Source organism: Agelaius phoeniceus, chromosome 8, assembly GCF_051311805.1.
Source record: "Agelaius phoeniceus isolate bAgePho1 chromosome 8, bAgePho1.hap1, whole genome shotgun sequence".
Classification (NCBI taxonomy): domain Eukaryota; kingdom Metazoa; phylum Chordata; class Aves; order Passeriformes; family Icteridae; genus Agelaius; species Agelaius phoeniceus.
Genome location: NC_135272.1, coordinates 24,832,161 through 24,846,538, shown reverse-complemented (window position 1 = coordinate 24,846,538; position 14,378 = coordinate 24,832,161). Strand labels below are relative to the sequence as shown.

Genomic DNA, 14,378 nt, shown 5'->3' with positions numbered 1-14,378 from the left:
TTGGGCTTGGTATTTTTTTCCTTTCAGAAACATTAATCTATACTTTGTTCCTGCATGTGTATAGTTCTGGAATAAGCATATGAGAGAAAACAGCAGTAAATACACAGCAGAAAGTTGTAATTACCTTCTTTAGGGAATAAGATGTAATTCACAATAGCTGACTGGTCCTAAAATACATAGCTGTGTCCCATATTAAAATCTGGAATGCATTATAACTAGTGTGAGGGAAATGAGTATTAGCTCTCAGAAATTCTGTAACAAATCAGCATGTTTATCCAGTGATCCTTTTAACCCTGAACATGTAATAAAATCAGTGGAATTCTGCATAGGTGCAGGGTTTTATTTTAATCCAACTTCCTGCAGAATAATGGCACTTTCTTAGACTTCTAAAGACACCAACATGACTTATAATTGATCTTTATAAAAAGGCCTTACTGCACATAACTAAAACTTGAATTACTGTTTTCTCTGGAAACATGTTCCAAGAAATATTTCAGAGAAAATGTGTCTTTGTGGTTTAAATACAAATTACAGTGTTATTACTTTTCCTCTTTTTCTCAGAGGAAATGCTGTATTTCTCAGCCTCTTCCTTGCATGAGCCTAGTCAGCAAGCCACAAATGAAATATTTTTTCATCCTCCTTTAGAGAGAGAGAGATCCATGCATTTCTCTGTTATTTTGGCAATAGTTTTATTTACAGTCCCTAGATGCCCTTAAAATAGTTTTCCCAGAGACAGATCAAGTGCCCACACACAGATTTTTTCCTTTGACCTTTTCATATAAACCCCACCATTTGGGAAAAAAATATCTAGACACCTGAGTAAAGGTTGCTGTGCTGCTTTTGGCTGGGATAGAGTTAATTTTCTTTACAGTGGCTAGTACGAGGCTACATTTTGGATTTGTACTGAAATAAATCTTTCATATCTTTGATAAAAAGATGTTTTTGTTAATGCTGAGCAGCACTTTCACAGCATTTTCTTCTTTTCCTACTGCCGCACTGTCAAGGAATTTGGGAGTGCATGGGAATTTGGGAGGGAACACAGCTGGGACCTCTGAGGGTATTCCATACATATGATGTGACATCATACTCAGCATATAAAGCTGGTGGGAATTAGGGAGAACTGGGGGACTTCGAAGTTATGGAGTTTGTCTTCCCAAGTAACCATTCCATGTGATGGAGCTTGGCTTTTCTGGGAATGGCTGAACACCTGCCTACCCATGGGAAGCAGTGAATTAATTCCCTGGTTTGTTCTGTTTTGTTTTACCTATTGAATTGTGTCTATCTCAGCTCATGGATTTTGTCAGTTTTACCCTTGTGATTCTTTCCCCAATCCTGCTGGTGAGCAAATAAGCAAGTGGCTGTGTGGTCTTTGGTTGCCAGCTGGGCTTAAACCACAGCTGGGGAAAAACATTTCCTGTGTGATGTTCTTTTGTAGTCATCATGGAGAGAAACTAGATTTATGTCCAGGCTGTCATTCAAAATCAGGATTTGAAACACCAGAGTATTTTTTTTCTCTTTCTGAAGTTTTCCAGAATCTTTCTAACTTCTGATTTTCTTTTTCCTTATTAAAAAGCTCCAAAAACGAGAGAAGACGTGCAGGGCTTACCTTAAGGTATATCTCCTGTGCTGTCACCCTGCTTTCTCCCTGCTTCAGCAACCTGCCACGCTTTATCATCTTGCTGCATGATCCTATGTATTTCAGTCTTTGATAAATGTGTATTGTGCCCCATATCAACTTTACAAATGTTGGCTTTGCACAGGTATAACACTCAGAAAAAAAAAAGTTCAAAGTTTATACCTCTTGTACCTTAACTTGTTCAAAACTAAAAGAGCAGAAGGGATTATTATCTGAATTGGAAGTAACATCTCTCTTGTAATAAAATTTTGGGCAGGGGTAAAAAGCTTGCAACTCAAAGAAATTAGCTCACCTTGGAATAATTTTATATCAAAGACTGTTTAGAGTTAATTTGCTTGTGAGAAAAATGTACATTATATAGCTTGCTTTGTGTGTATTCTTATGCCTAGTAAAATCACTCCTTCTTACAGTTTTAAGAATTGTTGCAATTCAGTGACTTGAGGATACAATGCAAAGACAAACATTTCTCTAACTTCACTAGTAAAATGTCTGCCACGTGTCCCATTAACCAGGCTATATCGAAGACGTGTAACACATTGCTACCTGATTTCCAGTTCCTTTCATCAGCTGTAGAATGGTTGCCTGTAGTGCCCAGCTCCTTTGCTGCAGTAATGCCACCTCGCCTCTATGAAGGGCAGAAAAAAGTTCTGAAGCAGACATGTCTGGCTCTGAAAGATTTTATTGCAGATTTTTTCAACATTTCTTTAAAAATACTGATTTTTACTTGTATCCTCTGAGATGAAATGTAAGAATTATTTTTGGAGAGAATTTTGAAGTACTTTATAGCATAATAAAAAAATTCTGACTCTTACTGAAAAGAGATTTCTCTGTACAGGGCACTTCTGTCTTTTATCCCAAAGCCCTGGAAGTGCATGGGAGATGTCCAGTTATACAGAAATTTGACAAAAAAGACAATGATCTGGAGAGAAATTTACTTCTCAAGCAATAATAGTTGTAACAAGTTTTTATTAGCAAATATATTTTAATAGTAAAGGGTAATCCAGCTGATGTGGTTTGGGTAGAGTGGGTTTTTCTGCTTCCTTTTCATTAGCAGACAGGATTGTGAGAAGAGCAGTAACAAGGCTGCTCCAACAGCTGTGTCACAGGGGCTGTGGGGTTTTTCCCATCCATTTGCCTCTTTTTGAGAGGAGAAGAACTTCAGAAATATTACTGGGCAGGTGATGATTTTCCACAAGGAAAATGCAGAGTTATCCCATAATGAAGGAAAAGCGTATCGTAGCAATGAGTGCATACCGTCAGGGCTGTATGGCGATACATGAGAAACCAGAGCAGAACCTTAATTTCCAACTGGTGTCATTTTCTGTAGGTCTCAAATGGGCTTCTCTGCTTAGATAAGACTAATAAACCTCTTGAAATTACAAATCAAAAGCTGACTTACACTATGCAAATGAAGCGAGTTCCCACTTTGTGACAGAGAATTCATTTGTACCTCAGATTAGAGGCTCCAATCTGTATTTCTTAGTGACTAATGAATCTGGCCTCTGCAGACCAATTTCAGTTCCACTCTAGTTAATGGCTGCAGCAGTATCAGTGCGAGCATTTTGACTATTCTCCCATTAGAGAAAGAAAAAAGGCTTTAAAGCCACTTCGAAGTATCTTCCACCTGCCAGGAAGGTCGTGGTGGCTCACAATGCAGACAGAAAGAGGATATTAAAATGGTTAGGCTAATTAATCTTGCTCTGACAGTAGCCTTGACCAAGTTTTCCCATTCGTTTGTTTGCACAATATAGTACTCCAGACTGACATCTTTCTGTTTGTATAATGTGTTCTGTTTCCATTTCCAATGCTTTTAAATTGATCAAACAAATTATATATATGCTTAATGACACATTAGGAATAGGTAAATGGGACAGAGTAAACAGGGTGTTACAGCAGTGCCTGCTGTACTCAATGCACAGCACACTCGCTGCACAGCAACGTTATGCATTAATGTAAAAGCCTGCCTTCAATTGATTACCTGATTACTCTGATTGGATTATTTTGTAAAATAATGTAATCATGTCACTGAATTATTCTTCTTCCTTATTTATCGCTACCTTATATGCAGCTCAGTGAACAACCTTAAAGCATGATGATAGAGTTGTTACAAGTAAAACTTTTTAAAATAGCAGCTTTTATTCAGCTTTACAGTTTTGCCATCACTGATAACAGGAACGGTCAGTGGACATCTTGTTTGCTCTATTGATTTCCTTTTCCAACTGACCTTTGTGCAGGAATGGGAGTTGGTAATCCTTCTAAGTATCTATGAACAGGTACAGGAACGGGAGGGGGAGTGAGAGTGGCCAAAACTAATTTTTATCCACTGAGTCAGCTTCATTTCATGCCTCCTGTAATAAAGAAGGTCTATTTGTCATAGACAAGTAGTTTATAGTGCTATGGCTGCACTAGTGGAGCTCAGTTTCCAGAGGACAATTATTGTCATTTTAGCCTAAACTGCAGAGTGCTAATTTTGGCGTTAGCATTTTTAAATAGAAGTTATACATTTTGACATTAAGATGAAAGCTTCAGGCAAGATTTCTGGCATTTATTTTTACATTTTTCAGCACATTAATAATACCATACTTATATCTGATACAAAACAAGTCCAATTTGCATGTTTACTGCTTAGAGACCACACAATGCTAGTGGCTAGCTGCGCTTCTATTCGTGCTAATCCAACAAGCAGATGGAAAATATTTTAATGTTGAAAATAGTGTTCTTGTGCCATTAAATCACAGTAAATCATTCTGACAGTTAAGTATTATAATTGTCGCCGTATAACGTTGGGAATTTTCCCCAGCTGCCTAGGGCTTCAGACCTAATGATAGTTTTCTAATGAATGCAGGCAGTTGTGGATACAGTGGACAACTTGCTCAGGCCTGAAGCTCTGGAGTCCTGGAAGGACATGAATTCTTCAGAACAAGCCCACGCAGCCACAATGTTACTTGATACATTAGAAGAAGGGGCTTTTGTCTTGGCTGATAACCTTGTAGAACCAAGTAGAGTCTCAATGCCCACAGAAAATATTGGTAAGTAAACTTCTTTTCGAGCATAAGTTAAAGTGCTATGTATTGCTTTACACAAAAGGAGGAAAAAGTTCTCCAGATAGCGACATACTTTCTGAAGGCTGAGCTGTGCAATGTTTGATGGAAAGGTGAGTGCTCCAAAGCAGGGAAAACACACTTTTCTTGTTTGGTTCTTTGAAATTAGCCTTCTTCTTTATTGTCATTAGTACATTATAAAATGGAAAGTAGTTGATGTTACAAAGTTGATTTATCACTGAAAAATCATTAGCAGAATGTGTGGATGTGAAGAGTGCTTAAAAAGCAGAGTATGGATTTTTTTGAGGTAACTGCTTTCTGTAGAGCTGCAGAAAATACTTTTCTGTTAAATATAAACTGTTCCTAATGAATTTAAATTACTTTTTTTGCAACGTGCTGCGCCAGTTAAATATTTTAGGCACTCAGCATAGGCCAAATGTTTATATTAAACATGACTGCCTTCAGGTAAAAATGTGTTCAGTGAACTACATCTCCCATAATGCAGAATAGCTATGCTCCAGAGACTGCAAAATAGCTGGAGATAGTTGGAGCGTAATTTAGAATTTAAGTGGTGACAGAGAAATGAAGGGGTTTGGTATTAGAGATGTGCAAATATTGTTGTGAGGGATGTGTTAAAGCAAAAATCATTGCTATGCATAAAATTAAAATTCCTTATTACAGAGATTAATGTAGTCTCAGGGAGGTACAAGGAACCTGAAAGTCTGCTAATATGCAGAGTACCAAGATAGAGACTTGGAATAGACTGCAGAAATGAGACTTTTCACGTTTCAGTGTCTGCATATTTGTAGCTGTAGAAGATGATTCTGCCTAGCTTTTAATTGAGTAGGAAGATACTGGGAAAGGATGGGGAAAAGTCTCACAGTCTGTTATCAAAGGAACTGCACCAGTTGTTTTGAAGGAATGTGGGTAGAATCACAGATCTGCCTTTGGATGTACACAAGCAGTTCCATGGAGATGAGTAGACACTGAATATTACTTCTTGTGATAAGCCATCTTCATGTCATAATAACATTTCCCTGATGCCATGCAAGACTGAATTCCTAGTACACATATGTGTGTATGACTTGGAGAAAGAGAAGTGATTTCCTAATTTCATACTTTTTGTCAGTCTGTCGTTCAGAGCTCTAGCTGGACTGGCTTAATATAACACAGATTTTGTCAAGCAATCGTCCACTCCCACCTATATGATTTTATCTATCCAAGGAAATCTTGCATTCAATGGTAATCCCGCAAAAATTTCCTGATATGCGATGTGTTATAAAAGTAATACTGAAGTATGGCTGAGTAGCATCTGATTTTTCAATTTAAATGCTTTTAAGCAGAACTAATAAAATGGTTTCTTATAAATATACAGAAGTAGGTATATGAAGAAAATTGGAAATCATTTTTAGCTACATATACTGATGTAGCTAAATATGTGGCATGATTACTTAGGTATTCTTTTTATTCCTAAGAATACTTAGGTATTCTTTGCTGACTGTTTAAAAAACTCTTTATATCTAAATGAATACTTAAAGATCTAAATTTGTCAGCCGAGGATACTGCATAGACATTGAGATCTTCAAAACTAACATGTTTTGCAACATGTGTGTGGTATCTTTAACTGGATTTAACTGGATGCTTTGTGGGCACAAATTTGAACAAGGTTTGATCTCATGATATCACTAGTAAAGTGCTGTCATTTTAGCAGTGTGCATTAGATTTAGTTAAAGAAGCTAAGTCTGTGTGATTGAAGCATGCAGTACAAATCTGCCTTACAGACAGCCAAGTGAGAAAACTAAATAAAGACTGGGGGGAAAAATTGTCGTCTGGCATATTGTAATCTGGCCAAGAGACTTTCTCTGCATTCTCCTTTTTTAACAATTTTTTTTTTCCTCTGGTCTGCTTAGTTTTGGATGTTGCAGTGCTTTCTACTGAGGGCCAAGTGCAGGACTTGCGATTTCCTCAGGCTGGTAAAGGAGGCAACTGGATTCAGCTCTCTGCACGAACCATGAAACAGAACAGCAGGAACGGTGAGCCTTGGGCACAGAACAGTGGAACTCCATTAACTTCTATAAAACCTACCTTACCTAGTTAAAACATCAAAACAAAACACCACAAAGCTGCTCTGCCGCTTTTTTTTTTGATGATCATGGGTACCTGGTCGTTTTTCTTCAAGTCTGTGACCTGAAAATACCTCTCAGTTTACTGATGCTTAATTGTCATTGGAGTACAGCTCGCTGTCTTTCTGTAGACCTCTGTGGAGTGATGATGGGCTTTTTTTTTTCTTTTGTAGGACTAGCCAAACTGGTTTTCATTATTTACAAAAGTTTGGGTCGTTTCCTCAGTACCGAAAACGCAACCATAAAGTTGGGCAGTGACTTGGCGGGGCAGAACAGCACGATCGCCGTCAACTCGCACGTCATCGCGGCCTCCATCAACAAGGAGTCGAGCCGGGTGTACCTGACTGATCCCGTGCACTTCACACTGGAGCACATTGATGTGAGTTATGCTAATGAGTCAGTGGGAAGGTCACAAAATCAGCAAGAGAGAAAAGCAATGCAGAAAAACAACCTTTTTTTTTCCATTTGAATTTTAAATGTTGGACTAGGTCAGAGATGCGAGTTAAGTCTATGAACATAAAATTAAATGAGCCTGGTTCAGTGATTATTAGAACTTAAGTGTATTCTTAATGAAAACTAATTCAGTAATCAACATGAAAATGTAAATGACTCATTTGTTTCTAACTGAAAATTAACTCTTACCTTAGTAAAAGGGAAGAAAATAACTGTTAAGATTCTTCATGGTTTGATGTAGTAAGTTTTATTGACTTTAACTTTTTACATTAATTTTGGACCAAGTTACAGAAGCTTATACAATTTGTTCAAATTGCATTTATTCAACAAAGAATAAAGTATGGTATCTTGATCTGTTATACATTGAATTTATGTATATTTTCATTGTGGTATTTCATTTAATGTGTGTCTTTGCTCTTAAGTTTGTCCCTTTCTCTTTTCATGTCTCACATGGGGAAAATAAACAATCACTACTGTGATAGAGAAAATATGGTTAGATTTTTTCTCTCATTTGCCTGAGTTTTTTTGAATCTGGTTGGATTTCTTTTTAATCTGGTTGGATTTTTTTTTCACCAAAATAGATAGGCATTGAGGAGTGAGCTTTTTATGTGATACCTAGTCACATGACTTTGGCCTGACCAAAGGTGAGAACCAAAGGAAAAAGATCCTATTTTCAAATTGTCAATTACAGAAAAAAATATCTTCAGAATAAATTTGCAGTCCTAACTTTCCAGAAAGCAAAAATAACTATAATGTACCATCCATGCATAAAAATTGTAATTGTTTGAAATGGGGTCTACAGTAATTGAGACTACACTTCAGAGTGCTTCAGACTATAAAGTCCCTTTTAAACTAGATGCCTTCCTTGTGCAACATAGTCCACAGTTTTGCTGATGAAAACCTTTACTGTCCAAAACGTGCAAAGTTTAATCTAAATTACCTTTTACACATATTACACAATTGTTATTGCCATCTTAGTGTGTAAAATCCTCATTTTATGTTATCCTTTTGTCTCCCAGCCTGACAATTATTTCAATGCAAATTGTTCCTTCTGGAACTACTCAGAGAGGACTATGATGGGATACTGGTCAACTCAAGGCTGCAAACTGGTTGACACAAATAAAACTCATACAACGTGTGCTTGCAGTCACCTCACCAACTTTGCGATTCTTATGGCTCGTCGGGAAATTGTGGTAAGTAACGATATTTCCAGCCATCAACAGGGAACAAACTTAAAAGACTTGGCTTTAAATTTTTAGTAAGATCCAAAATTGTTGAAGTTTCTTTAGTATTTATAGCTCCTACCCACTCTTTCCAAAGTGATTTGCTTTCTGTAGCACTTTTCTTACTCATCCATAAAGTTGCAAGCAAAATAACAGGGAAGAGAAAACAAGGAAGAGCAAGTGTTTTCTACAAGACATATTTTAAAGTTACTGACCAACCTTACAACCATTTTATAGACTCTCCCTCAGTACAGATGAAGTGTCTGTTCAGACAGCTGTGCAAGCTGTTCCCTGGAAGCCCAAATGCCAGCTCTCCTTGGCAAGGAAGGTCAAGGAACTTCCATACTGGTTGTTTAAACACATCTTCGTAGTCAGAAATTTTGTTGTCTATTTAAAGCACTTCCTGCATGTCAGGGGCCCAAGAGCATGCAATATTTGCAGGGATGTGGGACTTCTCATTAAGCCATTGTATTTGAAAAGTTCACTGCGAAGAACTAAAGCAAGGAATCTCCTTTAGCTAAACATGAGATTGAAGCCAGAATTACATGGGCAGCATATTCTGCATTTTGTCCTGCTTGTTGTGTAAATCATTCTTTCTTCTCTGCTGTAGAGTTGCAGGTCTGTAGAAAGTCCCTGGGAAAGCTCTCCTCTCTCCTTTCATCAGAGCCTAGCGGTACCTTAAAAATGTTTTGTTTCTCTGCTCCTATTTCCAACCAGTCTGCAGTGAGCCATAGAAAAAGTGAAAAGGCTATCTGAGCTGGATAAAATAGTCACATTTTTCTCTCAGACCTGCTCCTTTTCTACTTACCCTGATCTTGCTCTTCTGGGAAGCTGACCTGAGACTGAGAAATTACTGAGTACATTTTGCCCATCTCATGTAATGAACAAGTAACTTTTCTGGATACCTGTGAAAATAGGTTTTTGTTTATACTCATAAAGAGTCATAATAATTTTCTCCATTCTTGGTTATTTCTAGTACAAAGATGGAGTGCACGAATTGCTCCTCACTGTCATCACCTGGGTGGGAATTGTCATCTCTCTTGTTTGCCTGGCCATCTGCATCTTCACATTCTGTTTTTTCCGTGGCCTGCAAAGTGATCGTAACACTATTCACAAGAACCTTTGTATCAACCTATTCATTGCTGAGTTCATTTTCCTAATAGGCATCGATAAGACAGAGTACAAGGTAAGTTTTCTCTCTGTGTACTGATCTTGTTCTCTGAAATGGCTGTTTGAAATGGATTTGAATTAAAACATGACAACACTGACAAGTTTTTAGCACTCCAACCCAGAAAGGCTAACATAAAAGCACAGCATGAAAATAAGATAGATATATTCACACATAGTATTTACGTCCATCCCAAAATATGCTTTTTATTTTCAGTTGAGAAACACTGACTATTAACAAAGTGGGTGGTTAGACTTTTGAAACAGGAGATGAAATTGAATGTTGACTATTAGGAACATAAATACCTTTTCTATATATATTCAAATGTCTTAACAGGTATTGACTACATTTTTATATATATTAGTACAAAGTCTATTCTATATATATATATATACATTTTTTACATTTCACATTCAAGCAGGTATTTTGGTAGTATTGGTAAAATTAATTCTGAAATCATTCATTTAGTTGAAACTAATAATCTAGCATAGTTTCATCCAGAATTTGGCCAATGGGGAAAGAATTAAGACTGATTTCTGTTACAACAGTAGAAATTTCCATATTACAGCAGACAAAAATCGTGGGACAGACACTTCATAATTTTAAATGTGTAGTATCACATTATGCATAGAGAACCAACTGTTCATGTCCAGGATTATCTAAACTGTAAGTCCTAAAACCATATCAGTTTCAAAATTAAAAAGTTGCTTACAAAATTAGGAAATCCACTCTGAAAATCATGACTGGGAGATGAGGGTGCAATTTCTTTGTCTTCATTCATACTGTTCAGCTAATTCACTTTCTTTAACTACTGAACACATATTAGTGTTTTCAAATGTTCAGAGTATGTTTTGAGGTTCAGAGTATGTTTTGAGGGAAGATGCTCCTGAATTTGTGAAATGTTTCTAATAAAACTATCTGCAGTTCTATTGCACACTTTTCAGTTGGAGAGGTAATGATGTGAAGGTTTTGTGGTTTACATTTCCATCTCTCTCTTTCTTTGCAGATTGCATGTCCGGTTTTTGCAGGTCTCTTACACTTTTTCTTCCTGGCAGCCTTTGCCTGGATGTGTCTAGAAGGAGTGCAGCTTTATCTAATGTTAGTAGAAGTATTTGAAAGTGAATATTCTAGAAAGAAGTACTATTATGTTGCTGGCTACCTCTTCCCTGCTACAGTAGTTGGTGTCTCAGCAGCTATTGACTATAAGAGCTACGGAACAGAGAAAGCGTAAGTAATTGCAAGTGACCTGAGTGTTTTTCAAGTGAATAATTTTTTAAAGCCTATTAGCTGTCAGAGGGTCCCTGACAGACTAAAATACCATCTGAAAGCTTTATTGGTAAGAGAATGGCGATGCTGTGCACAAATTACAATCAAGTCTTTTGTAATTCTCTAGGTTCAGGGGATTTTTACTCTAGAGAGACCAATTCTAAATTATGGTCTTTCTTTTAACACAAAAGATTGACCTGAAACAAATTGAAAAAGTAAATAACTTTTTGTACTCAGATGTATATTAAGCAAAATTTCTCAACTTAAAGTATCTGACAAGCCTAACCACCCAGTTTTAAGCTAATGCTTCATTAGATCTCTTTGTTCAGCTGTCCCTCTAGCTAGCTCTCATCCTGAAGTATGACAGTACAATATTCCAACCTGTGTGTTTTATTTTGATAATATTTTATCAGGCAAGTAGAGTGAGATTAAAATTAGCCACTGCCTTTTATTTACAAAAATACAGATGTATATAGGAAGTGACAGAAGGTAGACAGGAAACATTTCTGAGGATTTGAGTTGCTGGAGGCATGAATTTGCCTTTCAGTAGTGTTTATTTTGTCCTTTGATGAAATTAGTTACAGAAGGGGAAGATATTGTTGACTACAAGAAAGCTGCTTGATGTTGCTACTGATGAAAGACAAACAAGAGAATTCAGCAGGGAACTGGGCTGCTTGAAAAATGAATTGCTAAGTGAAGTTGGCCCTAATAGGTTTATACGTCATTTAGTCTGGTATCTTATGTATTCTTTCTCCACAGTTCAACTCCCAGATGGGGCATTTTATTTATACCATGTTATTATTCAGCAAAACCTGGCATCTGAGCATTTTCTGTCTCATATTCCTCAGGCATGAGCACTTAACATAGTTAAAAGTTAAAAGCAGACTTTGAAGATCACATGGGAAGGCTGCAAAAATTATTTACTGATGTTACATTCATTAGTCCATGATAGCACCTGTCTCCAAACCTTTTGACTGAAAGGAGAGCTTGCTTTGGTTTTGTTTCTCCTTATGTTAGTTATTCCTAATGTTGTAGTTTCAGGTTCAGTTGTGTTATACAGAGTTCATTGGAAGAGGTGAGGTTCAGATTAGGTGTTGTCCATGGAATAAGTGGTACTGTGCAATCTTCATCATTGTTTACTGGCAAAGTGTTACCATAAGAAGTATTTTTGCACTTTCCATTTATTGGACTGAGGTGATAATGCACCTTTTCACTTTTCATTCTCTTTGTTCCATAATAGTTGCTGGCTACACGTAGATAACTACTTTATCTGGAGTTTCATTGGACCTGTTACTTTCATTATTCTGGTAAGAAGTTTGGTTTTTTTTCCCTTTCTTTTTAGGTTGCCTCACAGCAGATTAAAAAAATTGAAATGAAATTAAATTTTCATTCAGTGCCATCCTTATTCACAAGACATCCCATAAAAATGCTTAGAAACAATTTATAATGTGACTAATGGTTATATAAATATGTAGAAATCTTTAAAGAGTGCTGACCAAATGATTAATTGTCAAAGCTGTGGTGGCACTTCAGCATGGCCATTTTTTCCTAATGGCTTGAATTCTGAAGGTCATATTGACATGTGTAGCCATATGAAAGATCAATGAAGTACTAAACACAGGGGTTTTTTAAAAGGAACCATTATTATTGCTTTCAATTGAGTCACTACTGTACACATTCTAGAATTTAACTGCTAATTATCCAACATAATTATCTCAAAAGGGTATTCTAATGCATTGGATAATTAAATAAATTTTTTGTTCCATTACACTTACACAGTATTTGTCTGTGTATTTGCATATGCACATTTTTCCATGCCTACTTCTGTGTGTATTTGTGTTACATGTAGTGCCTGTCAGACACAGAAGTTGCTCTGTTTTAGTACAAATAATGGGCTGTTCTGTATCCAGTAGAAAGCCTGTGCACATTCATTGCTGAAGCCACTGTGTGCCTGCACCCATCTGTACACCCACTGGGTGCCCCAGTGTCCCCTTAGCACAGAATGCTGCACTCAGACATCAGTTACCAATTCTCTGAGCACTTCCTGTAAAAAGCCTGTAATCAACCCAGGGAGAGAACTTCTCCCATTTATTTCAGACTAACAATGCCAACACTACACAGTGGAGGAATTTGTGAGCACAGTGAATGCATGATGTGCATTTTGGCTCACCTTGGTTTTCTCTGCTAGCTCTGTATCTTTAAAGCCTGGCTTTACTTGGGAAATGCTGTAGAAGGTTGGCTGGGGACATAGCCTATGTACGTAGAGGCCTTTTCTCATAATTGCTGATAGTTTGGAGGGATTAATTAATTTGTGTTCATGCTTTGGAAATCTTAAATAGTTGCATGTCTTCCTGCTCTTTCACAGCAGTAGAGTTGTGAAATATTAGCAGAATTTGAGTTCACTTGAATTTCCACATTCAGGAATTATATTTTTTCATATTCAGAAATTTTATTTTTTCAGTATGAAGGACATGCATCAGGCATAATTTTGAAATTTCTTTGACTTTTATAGATCTGTGTGCCAGACATAATATTTCAGCACTTTTTGTACTTACAGTCCAAACTGATACTTTGATTATGGAAATTTCTACTAAAAATGTTCCTGGCCAATGTTTTGGTTTGCATTTACTCTGTTTATATCAAAAAATATTTGAATCCTTGAGCGATCACTTAAGAAAAGATACTTGTGCAATGTAGAGGTTGTTAAAGTTCATTGGCATATTTTCAAAAACATGGGCGTAGATGCCAAAATTTATGTGTGTATGACTTGAATTAGAAAAATTATAGTGTTTGTAAAATTAAGTGTAGACCATAATAATTGTACAGAGTTTATTCTAAATACATTCTAATTAAATGAATCATATCTCAGAATGATGGGGATTTTTTTAAATTAAACCTACAATTACAATTGAAAGTCTTAGAAAGATAGACTTAATATGTTCAATATGATAGACAATATTTTTCAGCATGAAGTTGTTTCTTGCAGTTGTAATTATTCTGGAAATTGTTCTGATTTTCCCACTACAATAGTTAAGTCACATCAAGTCTGGTTGTGTGGTGATAATTTTGCTTTTTGTTTGTGGCTCCTTCCTTATTTTATTGTTACTGGGGGTATTTTGCTAAGTCACCTATATTTCTCTCCCTTCCTTTAAAATAACATTTCACACAGGAAGCCTTGGGCTGTGCTGATGGCTTTTTCACTTCCTCATAACCAGGTCAGAGTGAGAATAGAGGTGAAGGACATTTAATCATATTGACCATGTACAGACATAGTTCACTATTATTTACTGGCCGTGACATTATTATCCTCCAGCAAATCATTTAGACTGAGACGCAAAAGGCTTTTGGGAGCAGTATTCCCAACTTGAAAAATATGAAACAGCAGGTAGCAATCACAGCACAGTTCCTAGGAGTAATTCTTCTCTAGCAATTGCTTTGCCCTCTAATCGTCCCAGCTGAGAAAGCAAG

The 14,378-nt window shown here is 36.7% G+C and overlaps 1 protein-coding gene across 19 annotated transcripts in view; it reads left to right on the top strand.

Annotated features, from left to right (window-relative positions):
• The window catches only part of ADGRL2 (adhesion G protein-coupled receptor L2), a 204,587-nt gene that overhangs the window by 169,792 nt on the left and 20,417 nt on the right, over positions 1-14,378 (top strand). For all 19 annotated transcript variants that reach the window (XM_077182315.1, XM_077182316.1, XM_077182319.1 and 16 more), the window contains 8 exons: positions 1,574-1,612; positions 4,482-4,665; positions 6,588-6,710; positions 6,974-7,179; positions 8,273-8,446; positions 9,453-9,662; positions 10,651-10,871; positions 12,151-12,217. In XM_077182315.1, the coding sequence (XP_077038430.1) occupies positions 1,574-1,612; positions 4,482-4,665; positions 6,588-6,710; positions 6,974-7,179; positions 8,273-8,446; positions 9,453-9,662; positions 10,651-10,871; positions 12,151-12,217 (1,224 nt within the window). The remainder of the gene's footprint in view (positions 1-1,573; positions 1,613-4,481; positions 4,666-6,587; positions 6,711-6,973; positions 7,180-8,272; positions 8,447-9,452; positions 9,663-10,650; positions 10,872-12,150; positions 12,218-14,378) is intronic.